Source organism: Panthera leo, chromosome C1 (genome assembly GCF_018350215.1).
Source record: "Panthera leo isolate Ple1 chromosome C1, P.leo_Ple1_pat1.1, whole genome shotgun sequence".
Classification (NCBI taxonomy): Eukaryota; Metazoa; Chordata; class Mammalia; order Carnivora; family Felidae; genus Panthera; species Panthera leo.
In genome coordinates, this window is record NC_056686.1 from 26,541,793 (window position 1) to 26,562,379 (window position 20,587).

Genomic DNA, 20,587 nt, shown 5'->3' on the forward strand with positions numbered 1-20,587 from the left:
GAGCATTGAGAGGCAGAGAAATGGACTAAACTAGGAGGAGGAGTGAGGAGGAAACCCTTCTTCACTGCCCCCGGGCCCCTCCAGTAGGGCTCAGATCCTTCGCAGCCACCAGGGGGCCGAATCCCCTTTGCCCCAGCTGGCTCAGGCGACTGGGCTCTCCCCATATCAAAAGAGCGGCTACCGGCCTCCCCTCCCACCACCCACTTCCCGACCACCCCCGGCTCCCATGCACGGGGCAGAGGTGGCTCCTTCTGGAGAGAGCAGCCGGCTCGAGTGCAGTTCTGCCGTTTTATTTTTCCTGGGATACTCAAGGGGATGTGGGAACAGCCACAGGTGTGGTGAAGGGAAGCCCCGTCTCCCCTCCCCAGCAGCTGGGAAAGGGGAGAGGCCCAGGCGCCCTGGTCCTGGGTTGGTCCAGCCACTGTGGTCCCTGGGCCCGGTGGGCTGAGGGCTGAGGGTGGAGCCCCTGGGAGGGTGGGGCAGGCTCCTAGGTGGGGTTCGGGATTCTTCATAAAAAGCCACGAAGCTTGATCCCCACGAAGCCCAGCCCCGCGGGGTGGGGGGAGGGGTGGGGGAGACGCAGAGCCCAGATGGGGGACCCGGCCCGGCCTGGCCCGTGGGGGGTAGTAATGGCAGAGATGGTGCCCGTGGGGAGGAGGTGGGGACGAAGCGTCGGACCAGGAGGGAGGGGAGTCCAGGTGGGGGCGCAGGGCGGAGAGGCACGGCCCCCAGCCCAGCCCGGGCGCCTTCGCGTGGGGTCAGGAAGGTAAAAAACCCACGAGAGTGTGACGGGAAGGAGGGGCCGGGGCGTGCGGTGCCGGCGGGGCGGGCGCACGGGGCGGCCCGCGTTCACAGTGACCTCGACGCTGGGTGTACAGTACGGGTAGAAAACCGCGGGCCCGGGCCCAGGCTGGGCGGGCCGGGCCGGTCACAGCCTGGTCTGGGCCTCGGGGATGTAGATCTCGATGCTGTCGGCGCTCTCTGTGGCCGAGCTGTGGCGGAAGGAGGCGGCGCGCTTGGCCGCCAGGAGCCGCTTGCGCGCTTCCTGCCGCTGCCGGTCCACCGAGTCCAGGGAGCGCTCCTTCACCGGCACGCCCCGGCCCCGCGAGGGCTTCTTTGGTATCGGCGGAGGGACCTTCTTCTCCTCCTGCCGGGAGAGGGGGCGGCGGCTCAGTCTGGAGGTCGGGGTCCCCCCACCCCCGATCCCCAGCTCACGCTCCCGCCTCCCGTGGGACTGACACCAGGCTCCCGCGCGGGAGAACCGTCCGAAGGCGTCGCCACCGACGCCGGCCAAGAAGTCCCGGGGGTGCTGGCGGCAAGGTCAAAAGCCACTTTTCATTAAAAATTAGGAAACCGGGCGCCCCCTGGTGTCGCCGTTCGCGACTACTCGCATCAGAGCGCTCGCTCCTCCGAGACGGTGGGAAGTGAGCGATATCCCCCCAGTCGGGAGGAGAGCGGCTTCCCTGACTCGTGCAAGGAAATGGGGGTTCGCTACTAGACGTCGGGGCCTCATCACAGACAACCTCTAGTGAAGTGAGGGCTGACGGGCCCGCCAAGGTCCCCGCTGTGCCTAGGTCCAAGCTAAGGGCAGTCTGGAATTTCGCTCCTCTGTTTCTTCAAACTACAGCTGGTCCTAGGCGGCTGCAGCCACCTCGGGGCTCTGGCAGCTCAGGCAGTGATGAGCACAGGGCCAAGCAGATGGCAGTGACCAAGAGTGGGATCATATTGAAAGAAGATGGTCACCATCACCTGTCCAGGACTGCCTTTGCTCCCTGTGAATGTCCTCTGTTCCCCTGCCTCTCCCCACAACAGGTCTGTCTGGGGAAGGGCATTTTCCAGAGTCTGTCCTTTTGGCTTGAAGGGACTCTCTCTCCCCTACCTTAGGCTCCAGGAGTTTCCAGCTGTTGGCCTTAAGTTGCTGTAGCTCCAGGAACTTGAGGGTCACATCCTCGATAGAGAGCTGCAGGAGATCCCAAAAACCCGCCAGGTCCTGGAAGGTGGGCACGGGGAACGCAGTGGGGTCCTTTAGTGGAGAGAGACAGACGAGAGGCAGCCAGTCAGGAAGATCTGTGCCCCAGCCAGGACCAGAGAAAGCCCCATCCACCCTCACTGCCAGGAAGTTCAACCTGGGACAGTGGGGTGGGGGGATGAGAGACAGGGAGACAAGAGCGAGCCCAGGCCTCTCCCTGTTGGGCACAAACACCTGGTCTCACCTCCAGGCATACGCACACCTGGTAGGCTCTAGCCCATGGGCACTCACCATGCTTTGCTGACACAGCCGGAAGAACTGCTGAACTTTCTGGGACAGGAGAAGTTGTGTACTGCCCACGGCACTGCGGATCTTCTCCAGGACTGGAGAGCAGAAGGAGATTCAGGGAAGGGCCGGATGACTCTCCTTTCCCAGCCTCCAAGATGTCTGCCCTGAATGACTCAACCTTCCCTTATCTGGCACTCTCTGTCTGTCTGTCTCCTCCAGTCCCCTCCCCGTCCCATCCTCAAGTTCCTAACAAACAGCTCCTACCCCGTTTCACCAGGCCAGCTGTATCCTCAGACACCAGTGCTTCTTCCTTCATACAACCTCCATTTCGTAAGCACCTATCCTCCTGTGTCTCTCTTCCCTCCCATGTCATGGAACAGACGGAAGCCAGCCCCAACCTGGCCCTTTAGGCTTAGCCAGGCACTAGCTCGATGACCACCATCGGTCGAATTTTGTCACTCATCAGTATAGGACTCCTTGGCTCATTAAGAATTATGGAAATTTTTATATGCCTGACTCTTCTTAGTCACTATTCCATAAATGTAGGGATTCTGACGTATGACTGTCTCCCCTCAGATGGATTTGCAGAGAAGGGCCATGGCTTCCCTCAGTCCAGGGCTGTGTCTCCTTCACCTAGGCCTCAGACAGTGATCTAACATCATGCACTGCCTTGCCCTCTGCCTTGAAGTATGGTCCCACTCGCTAGATCAGACCTGGACTCCCACACCAGCTCAGATGAGAACAGAGTCCCCTTGATCCCCATGGACTGGGTGACTTGGACTGGCAGCCATCTCCTAAGAGGCCCAGCTCCTTCATCTGGTCACTTTCCCTGTCCGACCTTGACCTCAGCCTCTGAAGCTGCTCCCCACTTCCTTCCAAGAGCTCCCAGCATGCCATGCTGCCAAGGGGAGACCTATGGAGGTCAACGTCCTCACAGAGGCACACTCAAGCCCAACCAGAGGGCCCCCCTGTTCCACGGCTCTCCGCCCACCCCCAGTGGTGATCTCTTCGCGCACACAGGGTCCCCCACTCACTCTCCTCCGGCAGCTCATAGTCCTCCGCCTCGCGCTCCATCTGCTGGCACCAGTGCTCCAGCTTCTCCACCTCCGCTCTCAGCATCTTGATGAACCACTCGCCATCCCGAGGGCAGGGGGACGTGCGGCCTGAGTCGGGGAGGCTACGTGAGCCGCGCTCCATCCAGGAGTCCCGACGGCTGGACCCGGGGCCAGGGGTGGGGGCAGGGGCAGGGCCTGGTGACCCATCGGTGGCCGGCGGCTCGTACGGCAGTGGGTAGCCCTCGCGGTAGGCCCACTGGCCCTGTGTGTGGACCGTGCGGAAGACTGAGTAGGTGGGGGCCCGGGGCCCGGGCTGGGGCTCAGAAGCGTGCCTCTGGAAGGAACGTCCGAACTGCAGGGCCTTGTCTTCTGTGGCCACTGTGGCCAGGCCAGCCAGGCCCTCCAGCTCCAGGTCTGCCTGCACACCCGCCGTCACACTGTTGGAGCGCTTGAACCTTGCCCGCCTGGTGAGAGAGGTGGCTGTCATCCCTGCCCCTTCCTGCTCTCATCGCCATCCTCACCCCCACCCCAGGCCCAAAGGAAAAGGAAGAAGAAAAGAAACCTACAATGTGATGGACACTAATCCACGACCTTGAACTATACTAGCCCTTGCAGGTGGGTACAGAATTCCTGTTGCACTGCCTCTGGACAGGGGTGGTATTCAGAATATTTAACAATCTGTACTCGGTGGGCAGAAAAGATGCTGGCATACAGCATTCAGGATGGACGCACCCAAAGTGCTTAGAGCACGGCCTTGCAGAAGCAAGGGGCGAAGCAGTAGGGCGAGAGAGGGACCAGGGTGGTGGCTCTTTACCAATGAACACAGAAACATTTCAGCATTTGGACAAACAGCATGCCTTTGCTAGTTTACAACAACTGCCCGGGTTTGTCTTCAGCCCTTCAGAAACGAGTAAACTAAGGCCCAGAGAGGCCATTGGTCACCCAGCTACAAAACAGCTGAGCCAGGATTTGGACCCACGGCTGCTGGCTCCACAGCCCAAGCATCTCCCAGCACACCAGCTGCTGGAACATCAGGAAGAACTGCCTTGGAGCGGCCGGAGGGTGGGGGGAGCCTGAAGCTGAAAGGACTTCTCTAGGGAGCCCCACAGCTCAGCCCAGAGCCTGGCCAGACACAGTCAGCCAGTGCCAGTGGAGTTGAATTAAGTTGTTGGCAGGAATGACATAGGGCCTGGAAATTTCTTGTCTTTGAGTTAATATGCAAATCCTCTGCAAAACAGAAAGTCAGTTGGCTTTCTTCTGTTTCACCCCCTCCTCAGTTCAGAGTTCTTTCCTATGAAGAAGTCAGTAGCCTCTGAAGTGCATGGAGCTGGGGTCAGACAATGCTTGAAGAAGTGGGAGTCAGGAGATGTGGGGGTGGTGGGGAGGGGTGAACAGAAGTTTGACGTCTGGAAGTTTCCAGACCAAAAAAGAAAGACCCATATGTCCTAAGCTACCTCCACCCCATTACGGTCTAAAGAGAGGGGAACTTGGGGGACCAGCTCTAGGGACCCCTCAAGCTTCCCAGGAGTCTCCTCCAACCCCCACAACTTCAGCCTTCCTCTTGCTGCCCAGGCCTCCTCTCCCTGCCTGCCTTGCCTGCCTGCTTCCCTCCAGCTGGCGGGCTGCCTGCTGGGAGCCTGTTGCCATAGAAACCAGGCCCAGAAGGATGCTGCAGGACCCAGGAAAGAGAGATGCACTCATGTGCAGTCTCCAACAAGCCCTATGTCCCAACCCCCACCCAGAGAGACAGAGAAAGCAAGAACATATCCGCACTGCCTCCCACATGATCTTTACCCTGGCATCTGCTCTGTCCTGCCCTGGTCAAGATTTCTATCAGCCTCTGCCTTGATGTTGGACCAGACTCCTTTTAAGACCCTTCCGTCTCCACTCAGCACAGCACCAAAGAGAAGCACTAGATGAGGAACCAGATCTGAGTTCTAACGCTGGCTTTGTTGCTGTGTGCCTTTGGGGAGTTACTCCCCTCCATCTAGTGTGTAAAATATATCATACAATATATGTAATTATACGTAAGCATACATGCACACATACATCCTATATAAAATGATAGGAATGGACCAATAATCACTAAGGTACTTCCTCTCTCAAAAATTATACCTTGCATATTTTCAGATCAGGGGCCCAACATTCCCTCACCACTGAGGGAATGTTCCCTCCCTCCAATCCACTCAGGATTGGAGCAGTCTTCCTAAAGCTGATCTCTGCCCAGCTCATTCCCATGCCCCAAACTCTTGCATAGCTCCCCACTGCCAACAACATAAAGTTCAGGTTTCCTCTGCTGGCATTTCCCCAATGGTAGCATCTAGTCTGGAAGCAGTCCTCTTCTCTAACCTCACCGCCCCCTGCATTCTCCTTATTCCCCAAGTCAATTACACTGGCCCTGACTCTAAGCCTTTCTGAAATGGTCTTCCTCCTCCTCTTCCTCCTCCTCCTCCTCCTCCTCCTCCTCCATCCCTCCCTGTCCATTCCCTACTCAAGTCATGTCTTCCTCTGTGAGCCTCCTGATCGCCCCCAAGACCATCCTCAGCACTGTATCTCCCTCAGCAGCCTTCTTGCATTTGGAGACAGCCCCCCCACCCCCCACCCCAAGTTCAGTTAAATTGTTCTCGGTTTCAGGTGAGAGTCTTGTGTGTCTAACTGAACTGTTGGGATGCACTTTCAAAATATCCATCTTGAATATTTCTGTGCCTCTGAGCTCCCGTTAACCTTTGGCTCCTTCAGAGCTCCAGCAGTTGCAAACCACACAGGTAAAGGTGGGGCTTGCCCCAGTAAAAGACATTATTGAAGACCTGCCTTCCCTGTTTGCCTCCCTGGTACCCTCATGGAACATGGCTCTGTCCTTCAGCACCACTGGTGTGCTGCCTTTCACCTCTGAGGGGATCCTGAGAAGATTACATTCTGTCTTGATGGAAACAGGCCACATGGGCTGGAACAGAAGCTTGCATAAGTGCCCCAGGCTGCCTCAATGAAGCCTCTTCACCATGTCTACCTCGAGGAAGACCAAAAAAGTTAGAGCTTATGGGAATCCTAGAAGCACAGTCTTTACCAATACTCCCAGCAGGGGGCCAGAAAGTGGCAGAGTTTCAGCAGGAGTCAGTCAACCTTGTGCAAGTGGTATTTTTCTTTAATTTTTAAAAATATTTGTTTATTTTTGAGAGAGAGACAGAGACAGAGCACAAGCAAGAGAGGGGCAGAGAGAGGGAGACACAGAATCTGAAGCAGGCTCCGGGCTCCGAGCTTTCGGCACACAGCCCGACGCAGGGCTCAAAACCATGAACTGTGAGATCATGACCTGAGCCGAATTTGGTCGCCCAACCGACTGAGCCACCCAGGCACCCCGTGCAAGTAGTATTTAAAACCAGCAGTGTAAAGCACCTGGCTGGCTCAGTCAGTGGAGCATGCGGCTCTTGATCTGGGGGTTGTTAGGTTCAAGCCCCATGTGGGGTGTAGAGATGACTTAAGAATAAAATCTTTTAGGGGCGCCTGGGTGGCTGTCGGTTAAGCATCCAGCTTCAGTTCAGGTCATGGTCTCATGGTTCATGAGTTCGAGCTCCCCACCGGGCTTTGTGCTGACAGCTCAGAGCCTGGAGCCTGCTTCGGATTCTGTGTCTCCCTCTCTCTCTGCCCCTCCCCAACTCTCTCTCTCTCTCTCTCTCTCTCTCTCTCTCTCAAAAAAAAAAAAAAAAAAAAGAGTAAACATTTAAAAAAAGAAAAGAATAAAATATTTTTTAAAATTAAAAATAAAAATAGAGAATAAAACCAGCAGTGTGCGACATGATCACCTAAGAAAAGAGCAATGGAACAGAGATGCAAAGCTCTGGGGAACATGGACATTTCATGAGTGGATGGAGACAAGTGGATGCCCCAGAGGCATCTAAGCCACAGAGGAAGAGGAAGAAAACCAGGGGAGAGTCACCTAAAGGCAGAGAGAGGACAGAAGGGTCTCAAGAAGGAATGAGCAATTGACATGGAAAATACAGCCAGTTGAGAATTAAAGGTGTCTACTGATTTGGCAATATGGAAGCCTCGGGAGACCAGGGCAAGAGCCAGTTTGGTGGAGCATGGAGGCTGAGGCAGATGGCAGGAGGTTGTCAGGAGGTGGAGAAAACTAGGCAAGGCAATTCTTTCAAAAAGGTTAGTTGAGAAACGAGGAAGAGAGAAAACAGTATACCTTTAAGGGAGCGATATTTTGGCTATTTGTCAATTGTATCTCAATAAAGCCGGGGGGAGGGGAAGAGAGGGATATTTTGTCTAGAATGGTTGTCCCATGCCATATCTTGACTGGAGAGAACCTACAGGGGAAGCAGCATAATGGTCAAAGAGGTCCACGTCCTAGCTCCTGGAACCTCTGAATAGGTTACCTTCCGTGGCAAAAGGGACTTTGCAGATATGGTTATATTAAGTATCTTGAGACGAGGAGAAAAGTCTGGATTATCCTGGTGTGTCCAATTTAATCACAAAGGTCCTTATAAGTGAAAGAGGGAGACTGGAAAGTCAGAACCAAAGGAGATGGGATGAGAGGATCAAGGCTGGAGTGATGTAATGTGGGGACTCAACCTGCCATTGTGGCTCTCTGAAGACAGAAGTGGGCTACAAGGCAAGGAATGTGGATAACCTCTATAAACCAGGAAAAAGTGACACAATGGATTCTTCCCAGAGCTTCCAGGAGTCCTGCCAATACCTTGATTTTAGCCCAGTGAAACACAGTTCAGACTTCTGACCCCTAGAAAAGTAATATAATAAAAATGTATTGCGGCACCTGGGTGGCTCAGTTGGTTAACTGTCCAACTCTTGATTTTGGCTCAGGTCATGATCTCACCATTCATGAGTCTGAGCCCTACATTGGGCTCTGCCAACGCTTCTCCCAAGCGAGAAGCCTGCTTGGGATTCTCTGCCACCCTCTCTCTCTGCCCCTCCCTCCTACTCACATGCATGTTCTCTAAATAAATAAATAAGTAAATAAGTAAGTAAACAAATACTTTAAAAAAATTTTAAATGTATTCTTCAATGCTGCTAAATCTGTGATAATTGATTATAGCAGCAATAGGAAACTAACACAACCTGTAAAGAAAAACTGGAGAGGAAAGAAGCAGTAGTCAAAGGACCAAACATAAGGGCAATAAATAATAACTAACATGCTTTGAGCACTTAGTGTGTGCTAGACTTAAACATTTTGCATAAAAACATGCTAAGTCCTCAAAAACAGTCCCACGATAAGAGTGTCAGTATCATCCCTACTTACAGATGAGAATACTGAGGCTTAAAGAGAATAAGTGGCCTCTTAAGATTAGACCGTTATCAGGGCGCCTGTGTGGCTCAGCCAGTTGAGTGCCCAACTTTGGCTCAGGTCATGATCTCACAGTTTGTGAGTTCAAGCCCTGCATTGGGCTTTGTGCTGACAGCTCAGAACCTGGAAACTGCTTCAGATTCTGTGTCTCCCTCTCTCTCTCTGCCCCTTCTCCCACTCATGCTCTGTCTCCATCTCTCTCTAAAAAATAAATAAACATTAAAAAAAATTGGGGGGGAGGGCGCCTGGGTGGCTCAGTCAGTGAAGCATCTGACTTCAGCTTAGGTCATGATCTCACGGTTCATGGGTTCGAGCCCCGCATCTGGCTCTGTGCTGACAGCTCGGAGCCTGTTTCAGATTCTCTCTCTCTCTCTCTCTCTCTCTCTCTCAAATAAATGAACACTAAAAAAATTTAAAAAAAATTTTCCCATAAACATATGGCCAACTAATCTTTGACAAAGTAGGAAAGAATATCCAATGGAATAAAGACAGTCTCTTCAGCAAGTGGTGCCAGGAAAACTGGACAGCGACATGCAGAAAAATGAACTGGACCACTTTCTTACACCATATACAAAAATAAACTCAAAATGGATGAAAGACCTAAATGTAAGACAGGAAGCCATCAAAATCCTCAAGGAGAAAGCAGGCAAAAACCTCTTTGACCTTGGCTGCAGCAACTTCTTACTGAACATGTCTCCAGAGGCAAGGGAAACAAAAGCAAAAATGAACTATTGGGACCTACCTCATCAAAATAAAAAGCTTCTGCACAGCAAAGGAAACAATCAGCAAAACTAAAAGGCAACCAACAGAATGGGAGAAGATATTTACAAATGACGTATCAGATAAAGGGTTAGTATACAAAATCTACAAAGAACTTATCAAACTCAACACCCAAAAAACAAATAATCCAGTGAAGAGATGGGCAAAAGACATGAATAGACACTTCTCCAAAGAAGACATCCAGATGGCCAACCAACACATAAAAAAATGCTCCAAATCACTCATCATTAGGGAAATACAAATCAAAACCACAATGAGATACCACCTCACGCCTGTCAGAAAGGCTAACATTAACAACTCAGGCAACAAGATATTGGCGAGGATGCGGAGAAAGAGGATCTCTTTTGCACTTCTGGTGGGAATGCAAGCTGGTGTAGCCACTCTAGAAAACAGTATGGAGGTTCCTCAAAAAATTAAAAATAGAACTACCCTACAATTGCTCTACTAGGTATTTATCCAAGGGATACAGCTATGCTGTTTCAAAGGGGCACATGCACCCCAATGTTTCTAGCAGTGCTATCAACAATAGCCAAAGTATGGAAAGAGCCCAAATGTCCATCGATGGATGAATATATACCAAGAAGATGTGGTGTGTGTATATATATATATATATATATATATATATATACACACATCCATATATACATATATATATATACATCCATTATATATATATATATATATATATATATATATATATATATATATATATAATGGAATATTACTCAGCTGTCAAAAAGAATGAACTCTTCCCATTTGCAACCAAATGGATGGAACTGGAGGGTATTATGCTAAGCGAAATTAGTCAGAGAAAGACAAATATCCTATGACTTCACTCATATGAGGACTTTAAGACATAAAGCAGATGAACACAAGGGAAGGGAAGCAAAAATATAAAAACAGGGAGGGGGAAAAACATAAGAGACTCTTAAATATGGAGAACAAACAGAGGTTACTGGAGGGGTTGTGGGAGGGGGGATGGGCTAAATGAGTAAGAGGCATTAAGGAATCTACTCCTGAAATCATTGTTGCACTATATGCTAACTAACTTGAATGTAAATTAAAAAATAAATAACAATTCAAAACAATTTTTTTAAAGATCAAAAACAATTTTTAGTACAGTCTGGTCGTGGAGACCAGCTCTTACAGCAGTACACTCCATTGCCTCCCCAGGATTGTGGGAGAGGGGCAGCTTTAATCAGGAAGAGGAGTGCCCTAACCTCAGGCAGGACTGATGGCAGAGGAGGGGAGGAATGCAAATAGGTGGGGGTCGGTGCAGAAGTGGAGAGAGGTCCCACAGATGACCCCAATCATTACAATGAAGTGAGTGGGCTGGATATTTGGGGGTGGGGGGGGGCGGGGGAAGAAATGTGAATGAGCAGCTTTAGGGGGACGCGGCCCAGCAAAGTGGCTAAGCGCATGCTCCCTGGAGCCAGACTGCCTGGATCCAAAACTCAGCTCTACAGCTTGTGCCTCAGTTTCCTTGTCTATCAATGAGAATGATCACAGGATTCTGGTGAGATAATATATGTAAAGAACTTAGAACAGCACCTGGCCTACCCATTGTAAGTGTTAGCTATTGTATGGAGAGGCAGGGAGGTTTATAGCTCTCACTGAAAAGAAAGGGAGCTAGACAAATACAATAGTGGGAATGTAGCACTGAGAACCCAGTGAGGGATTGTAGTTATTAATTATTGTGATTGCTGCTGATCACTTCCATCTGTTCTCACAGGGCATTCTGAATAAAACCTCTTTTGTACTCCAAAGCACATTGTATTATAGTTAGTTATTTGCATTTCTGTCTCCCTTATAAATAGAGCCATTCCTCACATAAACGTTGGCTGAGTGGTTGGTTGGTTGGTGGATGGGTGTGTGGGTGGGTAGGCTGGTTGGAAGGAAGGATGGTAGAGACCACTAATCATCCCCCAATATCCATCCTCCCTTTCTTCCTTAGTAATAGAATACCACAGTTTTAAGCTGGACACATGGCCACTTTGAATAACGATTCTCTTACCAGTCTCCCTTGCAGCTAGGGATAGCCATATAGCTAAGGTCTAGCTCACAGGATATAAGCAGAAGGGGTATGTGCAACTCCCAGGAAATGTTCTTAAAAGGAAAATGTACCCTTCTTTGTTCCTTCCTCCTCCCTGCTGACTGGAATGCAGATGTGATGGCTGGACTCAAGCAGCCATCTGGGAATATGAGATGGAAGCCAAGTGCTAAGGATGGAGAAGTAATGAGATAGAAGAAGCCTGGGTCCCGACACTGCACAGCACCTACCAGCTCTCAACCTAATCTCTCTAGACTTCTTGTAAGCAAGAACAAAATAAACTTCTGTCATACTGGGGGTTTTCTGGAACTTACAGCCAAACCTAATCCTAACTCTAACAGATGAATTTTCAGTCCAGGGCTTATGTCCCTACTTAATTCTGTTCTTGGCAGTATTTGCTGTGGTCTCACCAATAGCTGTAAACACAGGATATAAACTGGCTTCAGTTGTGAATCATCACTACTTCTTAACAATGCCTGTCACAATATTTTCTCCCCAAGCTTTTTTTTTTTTAATTTTTTTTTTTTACACTTTATTTATTTTTGAGAGAGAGAGACAGAGCACAAGTGGGGGAGGGGCAGAGAGAGAGAGAGAAAGAATACGAAGCAGGCTCCAGGCTCTGAGCTGTCAGCACAGAGCCTGATGCAGGGCTCGAACCCACAAACCGTGAGATCATGACCTGAGCCAAAGTCGGACATTTAACTAACTGAGCCACCCAGGCGCCCCATCTCCCCAAGCTTTTTAACAAGGTTGAGGAAGCCTCCCCCCTCGAGCTCTTTGGGGTGACAATGATCACATTCCTGATGATTCTGGAAGTTGTTACATGGTTACTTCAGGGAGACATTTCTACTGTGATTCTCTAAGGGATAACACAAAGGGCTCTGGGAAGAAACTGGTTTATCCCAAGAGACACAGCGTCCAAGGAATGCTCAGCATTCAGGAGTTGTCAAGAGGTTTTGCCAGGAGTATTTGGCAGCAGGCTGGCGGGGGTGTAAGGAGGGAACTGGGCAGGGAGGGGGAAGGGCACTGACATTTCAGCAAGGTACACCTATTGTACTGGCTCCCTCTCTGAGAAAGCAGCTAAAGGCTTATACATATCATCAATCAGGGGCCTTGAGTCCACCACCCCAGCCTGGGGACTAAGACAGTAACAGGTGGGGTCAAGGTAGGAGATTTAAGAAGAGCAGTTAAAGACTGAGGAATGGAGGCCACATCCACATCCAGGGCTTGTGGTCAATCAGCAGTGCATTGCTTTCACATGACTGCTCTGGGAGTACAAATTCATGAGGATGGAAACTTCCTTCCCAGGGCTCAGGGGCTTCTATTCTTTCAGTACATGCCATTCCCAAGGCCCCAAAGTCAGAAATTACCATGATGCTAAGGAAAGGGGGGGTGGGGGGGGGGGTGAGGAGGGGGCTGCCTTCCTCCCATAGAGTTCTCCAGGTGGCCCTGTTTGGGCACAACTGGGTATAAGTAGGGTTGTTAGATAAAATACAGGAGCCCCTGTTGAATTTGAATTTCAGATAAATAACAGGTAATTTTTTAGTATATCTCATGCAATTTGGGGGAACTCCATCTACTAAAACCTCTTCATCGTTTATCTGACAACCAGACTTAACTGAGCATTCTGGTGTTTTTTCTTTATTTTGTTTTCTTTTTGCTAAATCTGGAATTTAAGATAAGCTCTTAATAGGAAGGATCTACTGGTAAAAGGAGGGGATTCCCATAGTTAGAGTTTGAAGCAAAACTCATATGGTTTCTATGTTCTTAAAGGGCCCCAGGAATAGTCTTCTAACATTTAGCAAGGTCATGTGATACATTCTTTTTTTATGTTTATTTTTATTTTTGAGACAGAGCATGAGTAGGGGAGGGGCAGAGAGAGAAGGAGACAAAGGGTCCGAAGAAGGTTCTGTGTGCTGACATCAGCGAGCCCATTATGGGGCTCAAACTCATGAACTATGAGATCAAGACCTGAGCTGAAGTCAGACACTTACCCAACTGAGCCACCCAGGCATCCCCGTGCATTCTTTTTTTTTTTTTAACGTTTATTCATTTTTGAGACAGAGAGACAGAGTGTGAGTGGGGGAGGGGCAGAGAGAGAGGGAGACACAGAATCCGAAGCAGGCTCCAGGCTCCGAGCTGTTAGCACGGAGCCCGACGCGGGGCTCGAACCCACGAACCGTGAGATCGTGACCTGAGCTGAAGTCAGGCACTTAACCGCCTGAGCCACCCAGGCGCCCTCCCATGCATTCTTTTATCCTGGCCCAGAGTATGCTGGGTCTGGGTAGACAGGTGCTGTAGGATGCCCTAAAACAGCCCTGGTAACTGTTTCTTAAGTATGCTCCCTCCCACCACAGGGACTTAGCACATACTGTTCCTTCTGCCTAGAACACTCTTATCTCCCACTTTCACCTAGTTAAATTGTATTAACCATTCATCGAGATCTCTACCCAAATGTCACTTCCTCAGGAAAGCCACGCCAAACCCTGACTAGGTCAAAGCCCCCTACGATACACTCTCAACTGTGCACATACCTCTCCTTTGTGGCACCACCACAGCTGTACTTCTACATCATTTATGAGCTACTTAGATTTAACATGGCAGTATGCTTCACAGGGCAGGGGCTGTCTGGTTCCACTTACCTTTGTATCCTCAGTGCCTAGCATAGTACTTGACAAATAATAGGGGTCTAATAAATGTCTGTGGACAAATGAATCTTAGTTGGGGGTGCAGCAGAGATGGAACTGGAGAAGCACCCACAGCCACCCATCCCTGTGTAGTTCTAAGCCAAGTCACCACGGATACGGGCAACTGGAAAAACCCACTGACAACAGGTCTAAGGGGCAATAAATCTGAACTCTTCACCCAACAGGTTGGCAGGGAACACACTGAAAGGCAGAAGAGGAGAGACCTTTCCTTTCTGGCAATTTCTAAAACCAACGGGCAGAGAGAGATGACAGATACTGGGGCCAGTGAGACAGGAGTAAGAACAAGAGAGTCCAAGAAAATGGGGCGGCAGCAGGTGGGGGCTCCTGGATGTCTGCCTGGAAAGGCTGCTGGTAGTCATGGCTCGCTTTTATGTACCATTTGGGGCATGGTGTGTGGTAAGTCAGACTTAAAGTGCCAGGGACATAAGGGACAGAAAGGACAGTGCAGGTGGACAACTAAGGATGCCTGCAGCAGACAAGCAAGGGAGCCTGGCCAGAGAGATGCGCCAGATTTCTTCTCTCCCCACCTGTCACCCCCTTGGATTCCCAGCATGATCACCTGTCCCGGGCAATTCAGCTCTTTAGACATTTATCCAACACCTTCTCCCCCTCACCAGCTCACCCCACCAAGACCCCACGAATACCTACACAAGAGCAAGAAGGACCTCCCCTCAGCCTGTCCCTGTCCTTCCATGACTTTGCTCCAAAATGCTTCTCAAATTGGTCCGCTTCTCTCTGTATCTACTGCTATCAGCCTAGTCCAGACAACTGATCAATACGGCAGACTGAACTAACTTGAAAAGCTCCCACTCACACACACACTGAAACACAGAGAAATACTGGATAAAATAAAGCCAAACGGTGTTTCTGCTATAGTGCCAAGCTTGAAAATAGAAAGAGAGAAATCATCAGGTACTAGAGACAAAAAGGAAATTCAAAACCTAAGAAGTGAGAGGGAATCTAAGCCAAGTGAGCCACAGGAATAGTGGGCCAGACATATGCTAGAGGCTAGATGGTAATGCTCAGGGAGGAAGAGAGGAAAGCCCCCAAACCCGTGCATCCTGGGGAGCTGGAAGGAGACCCCATGTACAAAGCCAGCAGCCACGAAGGGTCATTTTACTTACAAACGTGGACTAGAAAATGCAGGTCATGCTTCAGAAATGTGGCCTGGAAGTCCGTTTTGTGTGTGGGTATGAGTTACAGTGAGTGCTAGCACTGAAATCCAGAAACCTCAAGAAGAGACATGGGCTCTACAACTGGTCCCAAGCTGAAGCAGTACTTCAGCACAGAAAACGCTGAACGCATGAGGACAGAGTGGGCAGTAACAAGTAATAGTGAACATGTAAGTTGGTCTAAAATATGCTTGTAAATCTAAACTATTAGACCATGGAAGATACAAGAACAGCTGCTTTAGCAGAGTTTTTTTTTTAAGGAGGTATAGTCAAAATACTAGACAAATACAACATGGAAGATGGGAAGAGGGAGTTAAGAAGGAAATTAAGGTGTTCCAAGCTTCTTGGTGTTTGCCCATGAAGGGTAGAAATACTCACTGGTTTTAGACTTTAGTAGAAAAATATGAAATTAAGTATATTTGCTAAACATTTGAGGAAAATCACTACTAAAATGTAAACTTCCAAAGCAGTAGAAGGAAAAAAGAAATAAAGTAAATTTGATCAGTTCAATAGAAGGCAGAGAAGTAGGAGAGGAGGAAAGCAAAGAAAAAGCATGACGGGGTGCCTAGCTGGCTCAGTCAATACAGCACGTGACTCTTGATCTCAGGGTCATGAGTTCAAGTCCCATGTGGGGCATCTATGCTTACTTTAAAAAAGAAAAAAGGGGGGGTGTAGAAAAGGCATTGTTAAAGAGATAAAAATAAATCCAAATAAATGAGTAATCAATATATATATATACACATATATATATATACATATATGTATATATATATATATATGTGTATATATATATACATATATGTATATATATATATATGTGTATATATATATAAATAGACTAAATACATCTACTAAATGTTAGCCCTACACTGTTTACAAGCAACAGATCTAAAAAGGATATAAGGAGGTTGAAAATCAAAGTATGAAAAAGGAGATTTTGGAAAATTAACCAAAAGAAAACAACCATAATGATAAAATCAAGCAAAATAGACGTCAAGGCAAAAAACTTTAGTGAGGATGATCAGCAGCCTATTTAATGATCAAAGGGGCAACCCACCAAGAAGACATAGCAATCATAAGCCTGAATACTTCTAAGTAGCACTCTCAAACTGAAGAAAAAACTAATAAAAGTACCAGGGAAAATGATACATCCACAATCATGGTGAGACATTTTTAATACAACTCTCTCAGAACTGGCTAAAAAATTTAAACAGAAATCAAAGCTAAACATTTGAAAAATATAATTTAGAAGTCTGACCATTTATATAATAAATGTATATATGAGAGAGGAAGTCTCAACAAATTTTAAGGAATAAAAAATATCATACAGAATGCATACTATTACCACATGCAGCAAATTTAGAAATTAGTAGTGGAAAGAGAGCTCCCCACCACCCCCCACAAAATAATTTGGAAACTAAAACAAAACAAAACAAAAACTTGTAAATAATTCATGGAATTCACAGGTGAAAAAGGAAATTATGATAAAAGTTACAAACTATTTAGAACTGAACAATAAAAATACTGCATCTCAAAATTTATGAAGTACAGTTATAGCAGCATAGTTAAAAGGAAAATTTATAGCCTTAAAAACACATGTTAAAAAATAAGAAATAGTGTTCAGGAACCTGTAAAAAAGTCACAGAAGATAGGAAAAAGAAAAATAATAACACGAAAGTAAAAAAAAAAAAAAAAAAAGGAAACATTAAAGATAAAAAAGAAAGAATAGAGATGCTAATGACCCAAAAGCTAGTTTTCTTAAAGACTGATAAAATATAACTTTAAGGGGCACCTGGGTGACTCCGCTGGTTAAGCATCTGGCTCTTGGTTTCAGCTCAGGTCATGATCTCCCGGTTTGTGAGTTTGAGCCCCACATCGTGCTCGGGATTCTCTCTCTTCCTCTCTCTCTCTGCGCCCCCCCCAAAATAAATAAATAACTTCTTCTAAAAATATATATATCTTTAAAATATATTAAAATGATAAACTATACAAACCTCAGACAACATTGATCAAGAAATAGAGATCGGACATACATATATGGTATTAGGAATGAAAAGAAGGGGCATAAGCTACAGATACAATAAAAACTTATAAAATTATAACACTATGACAAAGAATATTTGTGCCAAAAATGTTTTAAAACTGTCATTTTGGGGTGCCTGGGTGGCTCAGTTGGTTAAGCATCCAACTTCAGCTCAGGTCATGATCTCACAGCTTGTGGGTTCAAGCCCCATGTCAGGCTCTGCGCTGACAGTTCGGAGACTGGAGCCTGCTTCCGATTCTGTATCCCTCTCTCTCTGCCCCTCCCCCACTCATGCTCTGTTTCTCTCTCTCTCAAAAATAAATAAATGTTATAAAAAATTTTTTTAAACTGTCTTTTTTTTTTTTTGTATAATGGCCCATTTCTTAGAAAAATATAAATCACCAAAACTGACTCAAGAAGAAAAAGAAAACCTGAATAGGTCAATAACCATGAAAGAAACTAAAGCTGTAGTTCAAAAAGTTTCTCCTAGCCCCAAAGGCATCAGGCCTAGATAGTTTTATGGGCAACTTTTACCAAAACGTTAAGAAATAGATAATTCCTACTTTACACAAATTGTTCCAAAGAACAGAACCACAGATAAGGCTTCCAAACTCATTTTAGGACTCCAGCATAACCTAAATGCCTGAATTGAATAACAACAATAAAGCAAAACCGTCATCTAATGTCACTTATGAACACAGATATAAAAATCTTAAAGTAGGGGCACCTGGGTGGCTCAGTCAGTTGAGCATCCAAGTTCCATCTCATGGTTCATGAGTTTGAACCCCATATCTCGCTCACTGCTGTCAGCACAGAGCCCACTTCAGATCCTCTGTCCCCCTCTCTCTGCCCCTACCCCACTCACACTCTGTCTCTCAAAAATAAACCCAAAAAACATCTTAAAGTAGTAGCTATTCAAAAATCCAGTAATGTATATAAAAATAATACAGCAAGACTGTGACAAAAGCCACTAGAGTTCCGTATGTCCATTCTTCTCTTTGTCTTTAGCCAGAAGAACCCTGATTTTCAGCAATGTGCCCTGCTCGTTGTACATTGCTTCCCAACTAAGACTATACATCTCATAGCCTCCCTTGCAGCTAGATGCCACATGATGAGGTTTTAGCCAATGTGATGTACCTGAGCATGTCATATGTAATTTTCAGAAAGTCTTTTTTACAAGGAAGGACTGTGTCCCTCCTCTCTTCCTCCTTGGTACTTCTCAGAATACAGATAGGACTGGCTGGAGCTTGGGCATCAGCTCCTGGGAAGGAGGTGATGCACAGAGTGCAAGACCAGCAAGATAGAAAAAGCCTGGATCCTGACACTGCACTTCTACCTCCAGGCTTTTCTTTTTCTAAGTGAAGGAGAAATTCACTTAAGATACTATTGAGGTTCCAGGCACCTGAGTGGTTCTGTCAGTTCAGCGTCCGACTTTGGCTTAGGTCATGATCTTGCAGTTCACAAGTTCGAGCCCCACACTGAACTCTCTGGTCAGCACAGAGCCCACTTTGGATCCTCTCTGTCTCCCTCTCTCTCTGCACCCCTCAAAAATAAACATTAAAAAAATTTTTTTAAAGATTCTATTGAGGCTCTGCTACTTCCAGCAAAACTTAATCCAAACCGACAATAGCATCAAGCAGGGTTCATCCCAGGAATGAAATAATGGATCAACATGGAAAATCTATTAATATAATTCACATTACAGATGAAAGGAGAAAATCTATGATCATCCAAGTAGATTCTGAACAAGCATGCAATAAAATTCCAGCTCATTTTCTATTTAAAATAAAAATGAAACTTCTTAGCCAACTAGGAATAGAAGGGAATTTCCTTAACCTGATAAATAGTATCCACCTAAATCTGTACCAAACATCACCTTACTTGTGAGCAGGATTTAAGAAGATAACCACCAGTGTCAGGAATGGGACAAGACTGCTATACTCCACAGTGAACTAGAAGTCCTACACAATTCATTATTGCAAGAAACAGAAATTAAAAGAATACAGATTTAAAAGAAATATCCTTATTTACAGAAGACATGACCAACTATATAGAAAATCCATCATGATTTTCAGACAAACTATGAGTCCTAATAAGAGACAGCAGCTAATCTGCTGAATACAAAAATCAACGTATAAAACTTTATAATCTTCCCGTGCACTGGTAGTGCCCAATTAGAAAATAAAATAGAAAAAAGAGGTCCTCTATGATGCAAAAGGCTATCACCTTTCTTCTGTATCAGGAAACATTCCTGCTTACTAGCCTCCCCATACTCACTATTATTTCCCTCAAATTCATTCTCCACTTAGCAGCTAGTGATCTTTTGTAAACACAAATTAGATCCTGTCATGCTTCTTTCACCTTTTAATGGCTACTCATTAGTTATAATTAAATTCCAGTTCTTTATCATGCCCGTGCTCTGCATGACCTGACCTCTGCCTATTCTCCAATCCACTCCCTCACCACTGCCCCATCTCGTTCCACACCAGCCCCAGAACCTTCTTTTGGTTTCTGATGCATGTCAAACTCTGTCCTGCCCAAGTGCCTTCACATATGCTATTCCCTCTTCCTGGTACCCTTCCACCAACAATCATCACCTGAGTATTCCCAGTCAATCCTTGAGTTACCCACTTACCCTAAATAAGATCCCTTCTCTCTTAGATTTTTTCTTTCATATTCCCACCATAACATGTAATAATATCCCATTACATATTACACCATAATGCATGATCATATTTCTTTCTGTGGAGTATTTATTCACTGCCTTGGTTCCCTTCCAAGCCATAACTTCTGTGAGGGCAAGACTCATGTCTTTGATGTTTCCATGAGCCTTTAATAGGAACAGTCATATAAGAGATGCTCAATGAGCATTTTCTGAATGAATGAATGAATGAATGAATGAATGAATGAATGAATGAAAGTTTACTGATTTAGCCAGAATCTCAGTAGAATGTCTACTGCACTCTTCCCAGGATTCAGGCTTGTTAGGAAGAATAGGGGGACCCCCAGGGGTCTCACTGGATGAGGGACCAAGAAGCCTTATAAAGGAGTGAGTGTGGGTAGTGGGTTTGGTTGATGGTCCACAGAGCAGCATTAGAGTTGGGGGAAGAGTTCTGAACACAGAACTGCCTCCCTCCATGACTCCTACCCCACCAATCAGGAACTCAGGTCATGGACTTGTGAATTGGGTTTGCCATAAAGTGCTCCTTTCCTGGGATCTTTGTGGAATATTAAGAG

The 20,587-nt window shown here is 47.0% G+C and overlaps 1 protein-coding gene across 2 annotated transcripts in view; it reads right to left on the reverse strand.

The window, feature by feature from the left end:
* The window catches only part of DLGAP3 (DLG associated protein 3), a 62,323-nt gene continuing 41,736 nt past the window's right edge, over window positions 1-20,587 (reverse strand). For both annotated transcript variants that reach the window (XM_042952984.1, XM_042952983.1), the window contains 4 exons: window positions 3,292-3,776; window positions 2,261-2,352; window positions 1,880-2,023; window positions 1-1,147 (listed from right to left, as the gene is read on the reverse strand). In XM_042952984.1, the coding sequence (XP_042808918.1) occupies window positions 929-1,147; window positions 1,880-2,023; window positions 2,261-2,352; window positions 3,292-3,776 (940 nt within the window). In that variant the 3' untranslated portion in view covers window positions 1-928. The remainder of the gene's footprint in view (window positions 1,148-1,879; window positions 2,024-2,260; window positions 2,353-3,291; window positions 3,777-20,587) is intronic.